The sequence below is a fragment of the Thrips palmi genome, unplaced genomic scaffold, assembly GCF_012932325.1.
Source record: "Thrips palmi isolate BJ-2018 unplaced genomic scaffold, TpBJ-2018v1 HiC_scaffold_11, whole genome shotgun sequence".
Lineage (NCBI taxonomy): Eukaryota > Metazoa > Arthropoda > Insecta > Thysanoptera > Thripidae > Thrips > Thrips palmi.
In genome coordinates this window covers 2,565,413-2,579,879 of record NW_023144622.1, presented here as the reverse complement: position 1 = coordinate 2,579,879, position 14,467 = coordinate 2,565,413, and the positions used below count along the sequence as shown (strand labels likewise).

Below are 14,467 nucleotides of genomic sequence, written 5' to 3'. Positions count from 1 at the left end.
GGGCCACCCTGACGGACGGGACGGCCTGACGGGCTGCCGTAGCCTGCCGTGGCCTGCCTGGACCGGGCCGACCAATCAGAAAGCAGCGTAGCGCGAAAAGTGGCCGTGCAAGCAGCGAGGCAGCGCAGATACGCCACGGACAGAGTGTGCAGTACGATGGGGTGCGGCCTCATGATTTTCGTTTTCTTTTTTGAAAATGTAACTTGGCTAGGATGAAATGATCTTGAAACCCTGGGGAGGATGGCAAAAAATGAGTCAGCAAATCGCAGGCCAGGGTCTGAACTGACAGAAATCAGTGGACATTGGCCTTATCCACCGGTTCCGTTATTATTATTTGTGTGTGTGTGTGTGTGTGTGTGCATGCAAGAGATTGCAATGCGGTGCATCCTCTTCGATTATTCTTAAATCGGGCTAAATGGCTAATTGAATGCGACCCCGGTGCACCACAATGGCCCCGCGACACAGCCCGGCACGCGACTAAAGGTGTTTGTGTGTGTGTGAGCGCGATAGCAGCGGAGACGGACAATGCGACGGGGTCATCGCTGTCTCGCTCGCTCTTGGAGGAGGCCAAACAAAACAGACCAAGGGATTTGTGGTGTATTCAACAAGTGTCTGATTGTTGACGAGTCGGGGCGCGCGGTGCGGCGAGCGCAGCCGGGCCGGCCGGAGCCGAGCCGGGCCGCGACGTCGACAGTGGGTCGGGCTGGCCTAGGGCCGGCCGGCCGGTGGCGTTGTTCTTCAGTGTTTGCGAATAGCTTCCGGAACAGGTGACTCAAGGACTGAAGGTCTGAAGGGGGCGTCGCGGGGCGTCGTCCCTTTACTGATGACGACCGGTCTTGTTGCGTCTTGCATGGCGCGATGTATGCACGCCCCGCCCCGCCCCGCCCCGCCCCACCGCGACGCCACGCCACAAGTGGTCGATCAAAATACAGTGCGGGGCGTCGCGTCGGTACGCAACGTGTGTCACGAGCGCCCCCCCCCCTCCCCCCCGGCGGCGTTGTCAACATTTGGCCGCAGAAGGCGCGGGATTGAGAGTGGCGGCCCGCGGGAGCCTCGCGGGAGGTAGCCGAGCGTCCTCCGACCTCGCCGTCGCACTAATTCGGGCCGCACGAACACACGGCAGGCCGTGAGGCGAGGCGCCCCGAGGCCGCCCGAAGGTGGCCGAAGCGGCTGGACGCTCGTGACGTTGGCCGATCGCACGGACTGGGTGGAGGTCGCCGAGATCGTCGGGGAGGTACTCGCATATTAACCGGGCGCCGTGTGAGTCATCTGTTGCGTGGGGCCGCGGTGATACCCGCGCAGGGTGATGCCCCTAGGGCCCTGCGCTGCCCTGCGCTGCCCCGCGCTCCATACGCCGCGCGGTGCGGCGACCGCGCTGTGGCCCTCGCGTCGCGCGTCGCGTCCGCGTCGCGTCAGCCTCACCTGGCGGCAGCGGCCCGCGCGGCTCCACGCAGGCCACTCCCCTCCACGGCCGCGCCGCCCCCACCACCGCCCCCCCACCACCGCCGGCGCGCTCCCCCCACCGCCCCTCCGCGCGCGGCTGCGCGCTGCCATTGGCCGGTGGGCCGCATGGCAGCTCCCGCCACCCAATCGACCCGCTGGGCGCGCCGCTGGCGTGGGGCGGGGTGGGGCGGGGTGGGGGCGAGGTGGGGGCGAGGTGGGGGCGGCAGGCGGGCAACGCGCCGGGAGGCCTGGCCGGGACGCTGCCGCGCTGCGCGCTGCCTGCATGGGCCTGTGCCGCTGGCAGACGAGAAAGGCCTTCTGTACAGGGTGGAGGTGCGTACTGTGTGTCGAGAGGCTCCGCGCGGTCTCGCCCTGCCGTGTCGCCGTGTCCGTTGCGCCGTGCCGCCGTGCCCGTGCCGCCCAGCCAGCGCGCCCCGCCGCCGTGCCGCCGTGCCGCACGCATGCACGCGCCGTCGCGAACCCGCGAGTGACAGTGACCAGTGTGAAGAGTGAACAGTGAACGAGTGTGTTATGAGTGTGTGAAGTGAAAGAGCTCGCCAAGCTGTACGCCAAGCTGTACGCACCACGAGCAGACGACATGTTGACGATGGAGTCGGACCTCAAGGGAGGCAGCCTGCACGCCACGGTGCCCCCGCACCACGCGCTGCACGTGCATGGCCACCACCCGTCCTCGTACCTGGGGCACATGCACATGTCGTCCCAGCAGCCGCAGCAGCCGCAGCAGCCCCAGCAGGCCCACGCTGTGCAGTCGCCACCGCTGTCGCCGCCACTGCAGCACCAGCACCAGCACACCATGGCGCAGATGGGCCACCAGGGCCACCAGCACCACGTCCAGCCCTCGCACAGCCCGCTGGGCCACCACAGCCCCCTGGGCCACCAGAGCCCCCTGCAGAGCCCCATCGGCCACCACAGCCCCCTTCACCAGAGCCCCCTCGGGGGCCACCAGCTGCAGCAGCACCAGCACGGCCTGGGGCACCCGCAGCAGCAACAACACCACCACCAGGCGCCGCCGCAGACCCAGCACCACGGCCAGCACCCGACCAACAACAACAACAACACCTCCAAGGCGAACCAGAACATCGACCGCGTCAAGCGGCCCATGAACGCCTTCATGGTGTGGTCGCGCGGCCAGCGGCGCAAGATGGCGCAGGACAACCCCAAGATGCACAACTCGGAGATCTCCAAGCGGCTGGGTGCCGAGTGGAAGCTGCTATCCGAGACGGACAAGAGGCCCTTCATCGACGAGGCCAAGCGGCTGCGCGCCGTGCACATGAAGGAGCACCCCGACTACAAGTACCGGCCGCGGCGCAAGACGAAGACGCTCCTCAAGAAGGACAAGTACCCCCTCGGCGGCGGCCCCCTGCTGCCCGGCGGCCAGGACCCCGGACGGACGGTGCCCGGCGGCCAGCAGGGCGGTCGGGACATGTACCCCAGCCTGACCAACGGGTACATGCCCAACGGCTACATGATGCCCACCGACCCCAGCGGCTACCAGCAGCACTACGGCTACCCGCGGTACGACATGAGCCAGATGCAGCACAACTCCCTCAACTACATGAACGGCTCGTCGTACGGCATGTACTCGTCGCCCACCACGGTCCCCGGGCCGGCGGGCTCCCCCTACCAAATGCAGCAGCCCGGCTCGCAGATGTCGTCCTCGCATAGCCCCAGCGGCAGCAGCATCAAGTCTGAACCCGTGTCGCCGTCCCCGGGGCCCAGCCCCGTGGTCGTGAAGCGCGAGTACACCGGCGGCCCGCCCGGAGGACCCCCTACGCCGGGCGGCGGCACCCCCACCGGCGACCTCAACCGGTTCATCTCCATGTACCACCTCCCCGACCCCGAGCAGCAGAGGCTGCAGCAAATGCAGCAGCAGTACAGCCAGCACGCGCAGCAGCAGGAGCACATGGGCTTGTCGCACATGTAGGACCTCGCCCTCGGGTCGTGCCAGTACGAGAAGCAGTACGGCATGCCCGAGTGCTGAAAGTGCTAAAAGTGCCATCCATCCATCGGACTCGCTGTGGAGCCACCCCTTGTTTACCCCTCCCCCCTTGCTTATTTGTTAAGGCCGAGACTGTGATGTGTGCTAAGTTTAAGTTAGGACGTTGTGTTCCATTAAGTTTGAGTGTTTTATTATTATCGGTGGTCCTCGTTGTGTTTTCTTCTTTTTTGGTGATGACGTTGACGTAGCGCGCGGAAGGCTGTGTCTAGTCGCGGCTGGCTACACTGTGAGTGAGTCCTTGTTGCCTTTTTCGAATGGTTTCATTCTGTTTTTTAAAGTGAGAAAGTAAAAAAATCGTTTTGTTTTGAAAGCAAGTACTTCTTGTTCATGTTCATTCAATTTTTAGATTGCTTTTTTAGAACACGTTATTGATTCGTATTATGATTCTTATTAAAACTCAGTCATTGTTCGAGTCACTTTTTTAATTCACAAAGAGAGAGTGAGAGAGAGAGGATGCGTGCGTGTTTGTGTGAGAGTGCGATGAGTTGTCAACCAGTGATTATTATTACTCTTGGGTACAGTCCGTTGTTTCGTTCTGTTGATTTCCTTGTATGAACTAGGCGCAATATTATCAAGATTCAGATGGACAGTTTGTTTAAGTTAGGGATATTCTAAGACTGTTGAGTTACGTGCTTAAATCCTAGTTTCGGTAGTTCTCGCCCGCTGCTGGTATCCGGTGGGCTGATCTTTGCGCGCTCCGAAAGGGCGACATTTTTTTTGTCTTTTTTTTAAACTAAAAGAATCTTTGCCGCGATAGTTGTTGATCTCATTGTTGGTTGTTCCTGTGCCAAATTTCGCGCGTTATGTTTTAACCTTTACCGCTACCGAGCGCGCTAAGACCAGCCCTCCCCGCCCCGCCCCGCCCCGCCCCAGCGCTTTGGGTACTCAATTCGCGTGACCGCCACTCGCGTCACGACCTGCGCAGCGCGACGTCGGGCGACGGTCACGCCTTGTCACTTTTCGTCACGTCTCGTCACGTCTCGTCACGTCTCGTCACGGAACGCCCCGCCGCGCCGCGCGTCTTGAGGGCCTCCCCCGGAGACACGCACGCACGGCGCGGCCCGGGCGTTCTCCAAGGCGTTCTCCATGGCGTTCTCCAAGGCGTTCGCCGCGACGCCGTAGACCGAATTCCCTCCAAACCGCGGTGTGAACCAAGGGCCGTCCCTAGAACCCGGCCGCGCCGACGCTTTAGTGATAATTTAGTGAAAGCGCGTGGCTGGGCCGGGCCATCACAGTGTGTGTGCCGCCCGGCCAGCCCGGCGAACTCTAGGATAATCGTAATTGTGGTATTTTTAATTTTAAGGGCAGTCATAAAATAGGACGGGCACAGCGCTGATACGGCTGCGATTCTATTTTTGATATGGATGAAAGTTCCCGGTGATTCTCAAACTTTTGTCAGAGGCTGTTTTGTGTTTTAGTTTTTAGTGGCGCGACCGCGAGTTCGCCGCCCGTTCACACCGCAGTTTGATTTCCCACGCGTTGTTTTGACTTTTTCTTAGTTTTCCGTTCTTCCGGAGCGTGCCACGGCCCGGCGCGTCCGCCGTGCGTCCCTTGTCCGTCTCGTTCCCGCTCATTTGACTTCGCGATGGGCGCGAACGAGACAGAGAGCGTTCGGCCGACGTCCGAGGACTTCCTGGCCGCGACTGGTTGTGCTCCCAAAGCGCTGGGATTCTTTTCCCTGCAACGGTCGGGGGGCGGTGCTCTTGAGGGTGCCGTCGGCCTGCCCGGGGCGGGGCGGGGCGGGGCGGGGCGGGGTACCGGCGGTGGAGGCAGTCGGAGGTCGAAGGGTGACCAAGGCCGCCCCCTGCGGTCCAACTGGTCGAACCCCTGCAGTGAGCCTGCAGGCCGACATGTATACGTGTTTCATCTCGCCTTCAAGCCGCCAACTTGTTTTCAATTTTTGATTGTTTTTCGTCAATTCGTTCAGTTGGTTCATATCTTGTTATAGCCCACCGATAGTGAGTACGCATGCAAGTGATGACTGTGACGGCAAGGGTGACGCCAAAATGAGTACCACTAGGCGAGTGTTTTGGTTCGTTTATATTAGTACAACTCGTCCTCCTGGGCGACACCAATGAGTTGTCGTGCTCAAACTGATGGGCTGTAAGTGGTATGTAAATAAGAATTTATTTTAGATTTATACATATATAAATATATAAATATATATTGATTTCCATCTCTTAGCAAGGTTTTCTGTAATCTATTTGAAGACTGTTCATACACTTTCGATTGTATATAACATATGTACATAAGTGAAAATTGTTAGCATTGTGGGACTATAAATTCTTTTATTGTGAAAGTTTGGAGCTTATGTGAGAGAAACCCCAGTCATATGTATATATGTAAATGTGGTCAATGTGAAAATTTGTTGGCCTGTATTGAACAAAGTTTATTATTTATGGCACGATCTCTGTTCAATGTTTCCATTTTCAAACCATTTTCAATCAAGACGACATGAACATAATAAAAAAAAAGTTTGAAGTCTGTATTTGCCTTGTTATACTTTCATTGAAACTACTGTACCATACTCATCCCCACTCGAAAAGATTCAAATCAGGAAAAGAGACAGAAGCTAATTTCGGCCGTCAGGGGCTTGCAACAAAACTTTGTTTTGGCGGACTAATGAATCTAGTCCGGCCTGCGTGACTACACTGTGACCGTGCTGACAATGGGCGCAAGCAGCAAGCGGCAAGCGCGGGAAACACGAAAGGAGATGCATCGATAGCGAAGCACGCAATCTGGCCAATCAAACAGCGGCATCACAGTCAGTCGGCGGCACGAAAGGGGAACAGTTTGACACCTCGGTGTGTTTCCACAGTGTGTTGCCACCGCGGCGCATCGGTGGATTCGTTTTACGAGTGGAGGAAAACTGACCAAATTGAAATTGGCCAAGTAACGAAATTTAAACTGACAGGAAAAGTAGATTCAGCTGTTGAAGTTATTTCTGTATTTTCATGAACAAATTCAAAGTGAATACAAATCTTGAAAGTTTTTTTTGTGTAGTTTAGAGGTCGGGTTTCGTTTCATTTGAAACAAATAATTCACAGTTTTACAGTGTATAGTAGCATTTCATAGCGCACACAAACCGAATCGATTTGGGCAGTACCCATAATCCCCGAGGCGCGACCGTCTTTTTTCTTTTTTTTTCCCTCTCTCTCTCTCTCTCTCTCTCTCCAATATGATAAATCTCCCCAAACCGCTCGGAATTTCAATATGGCTCATGACGGTGTCCGAACGACAACAACTCCATCCCACCCTCGCGGAGGGCCAGCGAATCGGTGCGCCGCCGCCTTGCCTCGACGTGCAACCACCAGGAGAAGAAGCGGGAGAGTTAGTGGAATAAGATATGACAGCGATGACCCGGGATTGCGCGGGGCGGGGCGGGGCGGGGCGGGGCGGGGCGGGGTGGGGCGGCCAAGTCCCAGGCGGCCGATAGTCGCCGGCAGTCCGTGTGGCGCCAATATTAAACACGCTTTAACGCCACATGTTTACGAGGTTATGACCCTCCCCTCGGACGCGCCAGCGCTCTCGTCGCCCCGTCTCTCTCGCACCCCTGCGGCACGCCTCGTGAGTGCGAGGGAGACGGGGCGACGGGAGCGCGGAGGGCACCACCAGCACCACCAGGCCTCCCCGCTGCAATCATGGCCGCGCAGCGCACCGGGCCGGCCGTGCCGGCGGTCCCCGGGGTGCGCTCCTCCTCCCTCGGCCGTTGCATGTCGTCGCCGGGGACCGCGCCGCGTCGGCCGCGTCGTCCCCGGTGGCTGCGGGTGCTGCGGGAGGGGGACCGCGGGGACCGCGCCGCGGCGGCGTTTAGCACCGGTAGGGGTAGGTACAGTCCGCCGCAAAAACGCCATCCTGGCCGAGAATACCCCGCGCTGCGCTGCCACCGTTCACTTCCACTTTCACTGGCGCGGGGCGGCGCGGCGCGGGGCGGGGCCTTCTCGGGGCTGCCGGTCCAAACGCTGACACACAATGGGCGGAGCCGGCGGAGCAGTGGCGGGGCTCGGAAAGTTGGGTCAAGGGTTTTGTGGGAGTCCCATTCAGACGGCCGGCGGCGGGGCGCGGCGGGGCACGGCGGGGCACGGCGGGGCAGGCGGACCCGGTCCGTGGGATAGGTCAGCACACCTTCACTTTGAACTTCAGAAATAAACACCAGGGCGAGGAACAAACGGGTACAGGGCTGGCGGCGGCGCGGCGTCGCCGACGGGGAGCCCGCCGACCCTTCGGCCTTCAAGGACTTCACCCTCCACTTCTTGGTGGAGCGGAGGACGGAGGGGGAGCGGGCGGGAAAAAAAGCGGGCTCTGTCTCTCTCGCACCCCTCCGGACCGCCCCGTGAGTGCGAGAGAGACAGAGCGACGAATCGGCCTGCTGTCTGACCATTAGCTGTACGCGGCGCGGTGCAACCGCCAAGTACGCGCAGTACGCATTAGAGCTCAAGAGAGCGCGCCTCTGCAGAGTCGTTTTCGTCGCTCTGTCTCTCTCGCACTCACGGGGCGTTCCTACGGGTGTGAGAGAGACAGAGCGACGACTCTCAGTGTGCAGGCCTCGGGGCTCGGGGGTGGCAAGGCTACAAGCGCGACCCCAAGTCCACAAGTACCAACCCCGCGGTGCCAACAACAAACTGGTGCTCTGCCGGCTCGCCGGGGAATCTGACGATACGGCCTGCGATGCCGGCGGACAAACCGGCAGGCGGGCAGGCAGGCTGACAGGAGGCGGTCGCACGCGAAGCCGCGGCATCACCGTTCCTCGCCAAAAAAAAGTGTAATCCTTTTTATTGCTTTATTTTTCCAGAGTACGACGTCGCTCGCTTCTTCCGCTAACGCTGGGCTGTCGCGGACATGGCAGACATGGCTGCAGAGGGGAGCCAAACCCAACCCCGTCCTGCCCACGGCCAAGAAGGGGGTCGCACGGTCGCCCCGCCCCGCCCCGCCCCGCCCCGCCGCGACGAACCGGCACCGCGACAAGCCAACAGCCTTCCCTCAGACGCTTGCGTCACCGGCCGCTAGAGGGCTCCACCTGGCGAGAGCTCCTTGTTCTCCAGCACACGGCCTGTGCTCTCCAAACACCCCCCCCCCCCTCCCTTCCCTTTCTCTGGACTTTTCCTTTTTCCAAGCCTCGTGTGTATTTTACCGACCATTTTTCCTCCTAATTTTTTCATGATGCTGAAATTTTGAAATTAGCAGGGTGACCGCCTGATCTTCACAGTGCCTTGTCCCCAGCGGTCCGATTTGCGTACGCGTCATGCTTCTCGCTTCCCCGTCTCTCTCTCTCTCTCTCTCTCTCTCTCTCTCTCTCTCTCTCTCTCTCTCTCTCTCTCTCTCTCTCTCTCTCTCTCTCTCTCTCTCTCTCTCTCTCTCCCTCTCCCTCTCTCTCTCTCTCTCTCTCTCTCAAGGGCGATCGCGCTACGGACCGATATGCGGCGCGAGACAGGTCAAGGCGCAAGGAAGGCGCCCCCCGCATAGCGTATGCAGCGCGTATGATTACGACGCCTTTATTCATTGGCGTTCCACGCGGGCTAATGAATGGAGTGGGACGGGTTGGGGTGTGGAGTTGTGTGTGTGTGTGATGCGGTGCCTGCATAGTGACAACACGGGACCGATTCGCATGCCCGCGGCGGTGTGGCGGTGTGCTGGTGTGTTGGTGAGGCGGTGTGTTTGTGTTCGTCGCGTCGCTGCCGCCGCCGCCACCGCTTTTGTCGGCATAAGGGGTTATCATCACAGATTGATTGCGGAAAAATTGGTCCAAGAGGCGGACCGGACCGCACCACGCACCGCCAGAAAACAAACAGAGAGGGTGGTCTGTTCGTCTCGAGGACGAGGACGGCACTTCGCTCTGTCTCTCTCGCACCTTCACGGCAAGCCCCTGGAGTGCGAGAGAGACGGTCTGCTGCGCCGCGGCACTGTGGCGCCGCGGACCGGTCGCGAAAACACGTCATCATGCCGTGAACCGAATTTCGGTCGAAAAGTTAATGTTGTCACGGCAGCTCGCGGGAAAAAGCTATTTGTTTGAGGCGCCGTCAGGCTGCACAGCGCCAGCCACGCCACGCCACGCCACGCCACGCCACGCCACGCCACGCCACGCCACCCCTTTCTAAAGGATGTCCCGCTATAATTCGTGGCCGGCGTCTCCGTCGCGCGCAGAGCGTCGCGGCAGACCGATTCCGAGAGTCGTTTTCGTCGCTCCGTCTCTCTCGCACTCACGGGGCGTCCCGTATAGGTGCGAGAGAGACGGAGCGACGAAGACGGCTCTCGGAATGAGCCTGCCGGCGTGCGGGGCGCGGCGGGGGCGTCGTCGCGGTGCCACGGGGCGCGCGGCGTCGTCGCCGTGGCGTCGGAGCAGACAAAACCGGGCGACGCTCTCGCCGCGTCGCGCAGCGCTTTCGCGCAATTAAGCAAACGACCGTCAGATTGCAGAGCCTCCCTCCCGGCCTCGGCCTCCACGGCCTGCGCGGCCTCCGCCCCGCGGGAAGATATTAGTCCGAGGCTTTGGCCAAATCGCGGAAGCGCTAAATGAATGAGGCCGCGACCTCCTTGAGCAAGAAGGGGAGGCGAGGGTGCTAATGTGTGGCCCTGGTGGCCGGCCGGCCGGCGTTCCGATGGTCGCGGGTTCGAATCCCGGCGGCCGTAAATCGCGGTAATGCGGCTCGCCGCTCACGCGTGAACAAGGACCGGACCGAGGTGAGGCACCGCGCCGCGCCGCGCCGCTCTGCCGTGAAATCTTTTTCGGGTCCGCCGGGCTACGCCGGGCCGGCAGTGCGGCCGGCCGACCCGGAGGCCGGAGGATCATGCAAACTGGCCATTACAGTGCCGTCGTCGCGCTGTCTCTCTCGCACTCGCGGGGCGTTCTTATGGGTGCGAGAGAGACAGAGCGACGCGGCGGAGGGTGAGGGAGGGCGACCCTAGACGCCGGTGGTCCTGGCCGAGGCTCTCATCAAGCCTCACGGCGAGGCCGGCATGGCTGGCCGCGGTGGCATCATCGTGGCGGCAAAATTCAATTTGCCCGGCCGGCCGCACAGCACCGCACAGCCACTGTAAGGACAAAGAGCGGCCGCGTCCGGGAATCGAACCAGCAGCCCGCACGTGAGTGGCGGTTCAACGTAGGGCGACAACGTCGATCGGGATCTCCATTGCCAAGTCTTCACTCTGCGCTCAGCCTTTTGGTCCAGCCGGCCAGACTCCAGATTCCAGTCCTGCGCTGTTTTTTCCCGAGCGTTCTCCTGCACAGCAGTATGGACATCCGCTGGCCCGAAAGGCTGCTTCCGAACGGCCTGGTTCGTGTCACACCATGCCTCACGAGATCGCCAAAACCGTCGCGGCGTCGACGTGCAGGTGGGTGGGCTACGCCGGGCTGCTACGCCGGGCTAGTCGTGCGGGGATCGGCGCGACCCGGCTCGGCTTCGTCGTGAGTCCGTGGGGCCGTGGGGCAGGCCGTGGGGCAGGCCGTGGGGCCCGGCCGCCGGGCCGTGAGGGTGACTGATGAGAGTTAATGGCTTCGCATAACGAAACACAGTGGAACACAGTGGAACACACGGATCGCTAAATGCGCAGCCCGCCTCGCCGAGCATGCGTCGCAGGCAGGCCGGACAGGCCCGGCCCGGCCAGAGCCCCGAGCGAGGCTACCTCACTCTCGTGGGCCCGCCGCGAGGCTAAATTCAATTGGCAACCCCGCAGCGGCCGTTTACACTGGAGAGAGGCGCGTGCAAACCAGCGAAGAATCCATGCAGGGCGCTGGTTCCGAAGAGGGCACTCTGTCTCTCTCGCACCCGTACGGGCCTACGGGACGCCCTATGAGTGCGAGAGAGGCAGACGCCGGCTCGGGCGGCGCGGGGCCGGGGCCGCGCAAAGGGGCGCTAAAAGAGGCATAACGCGCACCTCTCTGACCCACTTTGCGTCTAATTAGCAGCTGGGCTGGCCGGCTGGCTGGCTGGCTGGCTGGCTGGCTGGCTGGCTGGCGGCCACCTCCCTGGAGAACCTCCCCGCCGTGCCGTCGTTGTGCCCGCACATGCACACACACCGCGCGTCGCTGCGTCGCAACGTACCGCCGCACCGCGCAGCGTCGGTCGGCGTCGGCGTCGAGCCCCGCAGCCCCGCAGCCCCCACATTCGTCAAACGCTCCAGGGAATGCCAGAGCGAGCTGGAGAGCGCGGCGAGCGCTGCGGTGCGCTGGAGTCGCCCGAGTCGCTGGAGCGGCTCGGCGTGGCGTGGCGCGGCGCAGACCGGCGTAGCGTGGCTTCAATTTGTCACCGGCGACCCGGCCGCGGCCACGCGGGGCGCACCGGAGGGGCGTGGCGGGGCGGGGCGGGGCGGGGCGGGGCGGGCGGGGCGGGGCGGGGCGGGGCGCGGGACGTCGGCGCGGCCCACACAAAGTGGCGGTACCTGTCACATGCAGGGTCAGGGGTCCGCGCGTAGCGGTGAGCCCCTGTCTGTCTGTCTGTCCGTCTGTCCGTCCGCCCGTCCGCGGCGGTCTCTATCCGTGGACCAGGTGAGAGCTCATCAGGAGGAGAGCCGCGCAGTGGAGTGGCCGTAGGGGAGCGGCGACAACCTCAAAGCAGCGCGCTATAAAGTACTGCGGTGGTTCCACGTGCGGCGGCAGTACACACATTGTTGTGGGCGTTTCTCGCCTGATCTTATCAGCTCGATAATCACGCAGTGGGTTTTATTTTTTTCTCACACACGGACACGCACACGCACACAGGCGAACACACGCACGGCAGAACAGCTGACCGGACAACCGTCACACTTTGATGACGACGTCGGGGAAGGGGAAGCCGAGGGGAGGCAGGGAAGGACAAGGCGTTAGAGCCGGAGGATTCTGCATCGCACCGCCTCGACCTAGAAATAAAAATCCGTGATAGCAAAATAATTAAAAAAGAAAACACTGGCACTGCGCCGCGGGCAATGAATCGCTGTACAGAATTTTTGCTTCGTTTATATTTTTTTAAAAACTTTTTTAGTTGTTTTTGTTGAAAATCATTGGCGGCTCCGAACGCAAGCCAATGTGTCCTAAATGTTGGCCAGACTGGTGCGGACACGCCAGGTGGGCACGGGGGATCACGCTCGGCGGCCGTCGCACACACACACACACACACAGGCCGTGCTGGTACACAGCAACATCCGGCAAATCAGACAAATAAAGCCAGATAAAATGTGGACGACAGAAAACAAAAACTCGTTCTGTTCTAGCCGCACATAAGCGTGGCTGATTCGAAACGATTAGTAGTACGTTCATTTCTATTTGGCTTGTTTTCGGGCGTTATTTCCGTGATACGTAATTTTTTTTATTTCTCTCTTTCCCTCTCTCTCATTTTGCTTTTAATTTTTTTCGATTTCGGTCGTGGGCCGCGGCCGCCGCGGCGTGGGGAATGATGGTGGGCGTGGGACAGCGCGCGGCGCGGCGTTTGATCCGGACCGCCCTCCAAGTCACTGACGGCACGATGACGTGACGGGGCGCTTCGATAGGTATCGATTCGTGAGTATCGAGATATCGAGCCGCGTCTGCAGCCGAAAAGCTGTCGAAAAACGGACATACGTGCGGCTGTGTTTTTTTTTTTTTTTTTGTTTTTGTTGCCGAGGCGCCCCCACTGCTTGGGGACGGACAGTGCGGCCAAGGAGGTGTTTCCGTCCAGGATACGCGTATTAGTTGTCGTAATGAAGCGTTCGCGTGCCGCGGGCCGGACTTGGGGCGGCGTGGCGCGGTGGGCGGCCAGCACAGCACCCCAACAGGTAACCTCCCCCGCGAGCTACGACTGGAGCGTTAATCCATTAGAAGGCCCCGGACGTAAATCACACGAGTTTATTGGCTGGGGTTCGATTCCCGTCGGGGCCGCCGCCCCGGGCCGGACGAACGCGCGGGTCTTCGCGTGTGCAGGAAAATCGGACGAGCCCGCCGGGCCGGCGCGGGCGGGGATCGAACCCGAGCCTGACGACGCCGACGCCCAGTAGCGCACGGAAGAAGTGTCCTTTCAGGGCGCGGTGCCTACACGCGTTCAATTAGTTTTTACCGCACATTTTTTGTGGAAATTTTTAATTTCCCCCCAAAGAGCAGAAAAAAATGACACCTGGATGAACGACGGCCGAATGACAAATGACTCCGGCGACAGCAGCGCCGCGGCGGCCACACTGTGAAACACAGGGATGACGCGGCACCAAGCGCCGTCTTTTTTATTTTTCTTATTTCTAACTTTTTTTTACTCTTCCTTGTTTATTCCATCGTTTTAATGTGTCGTGGATTTTCCCCTATGTACCCATTTTTCAGCGCCCCGTGGCACTCCGGCCCCGCCCTCCCCCGCCCCGCCCCGCCCCGCCCCGCCCCTTCCCTGGACTGCTGGAATTACATCCGCGTGCAACCAGATGCAGCGGGCAGGACGGGACGCGGGCCGGCACGCCGGACGGCAGTGGACGGCAGGACACCCAGCGCACTGCCCGGCTCGGCCTGGCTGGAGTGACAGCCCCCCCCCCCCCCCTTCCTGCCGCGCTACGCCCCAGGGCGGAGCGGCCAAAGCCGAATTTTTCATACTCCAGTGTGTCGGCCTGGCCAGCAAGCGACGACTGCGGTGCACCAGAAAGAGCCTGCTTGTTTCGTCGCTCCGTGTCGTTGGCGGGCTGGTGGACCGCGTTTTCGGACCCACACGGCCGCGACTGCAGACTGATTCCGAGAGTCGTTTTCGTCGCTCTGTCTCTCTCGCACCCATGGGGCGTCCCGTACTGGTGCGAGAGAGACAGAGCGACGACTCTCGGAATCAGTCTGCTGCTGGCGGTATCGAGCCTCGCATCGCCACTCGCGTTCCGCGCGACCGTGCTCGTCGCCGTGTTCGGAATCGCGGACTCCCGACGCTGTAGTCTGATTCCGAGTGGGAGGTCTTTCTCTCTCGCACTCATGGGGCACTCCGCACCGGTGCGAGAGAGAAAGACCGACGTCCGCACTGTGCGGAATCAGTCAACTGTCGAACCGGCGGGCCGCCCGATGCGGGATACCCGGCTGTGGCTGTGGCGGTCGTCGGCGTG

The 14,467-nt window shown here is 61.0% G+C and overlaps 1 protein-coding gene across 1 annotated transcript; it reads left to right on the top strand.

Moving 5' to 3' along the window:
- Nucleotides 1–1,886: 1,886 nt before the first annotated feature.
- Nucleotides 1,887–5,951, top strand: LOC117639545 (transcription factor Sox-2). The gene has a single exon (XM_034375327.1). It carries the CDS (start codon nt 2,042–2,044, stop codon nt 3,386–3,388), a length of 1,347 nt encoding a protein of 448 aa, XP_034231218.1. The 5' UTR covers nt 1,887–2,041; the 3' UTR covers nt 3,389–5,951.
- The last annotated feature ends 8,516 nt before the right edge of the window (nt 5,952–14,467 follow it).

Coding starts and splice junctions, on each gene's coding strand:
- LOC117639545 (XM_034375327.1), top strand. CDS start 2,042: ATGTTGACGATGGAGTCGGACCTCAAGGGAGGCAGCCTGCACGCCACG.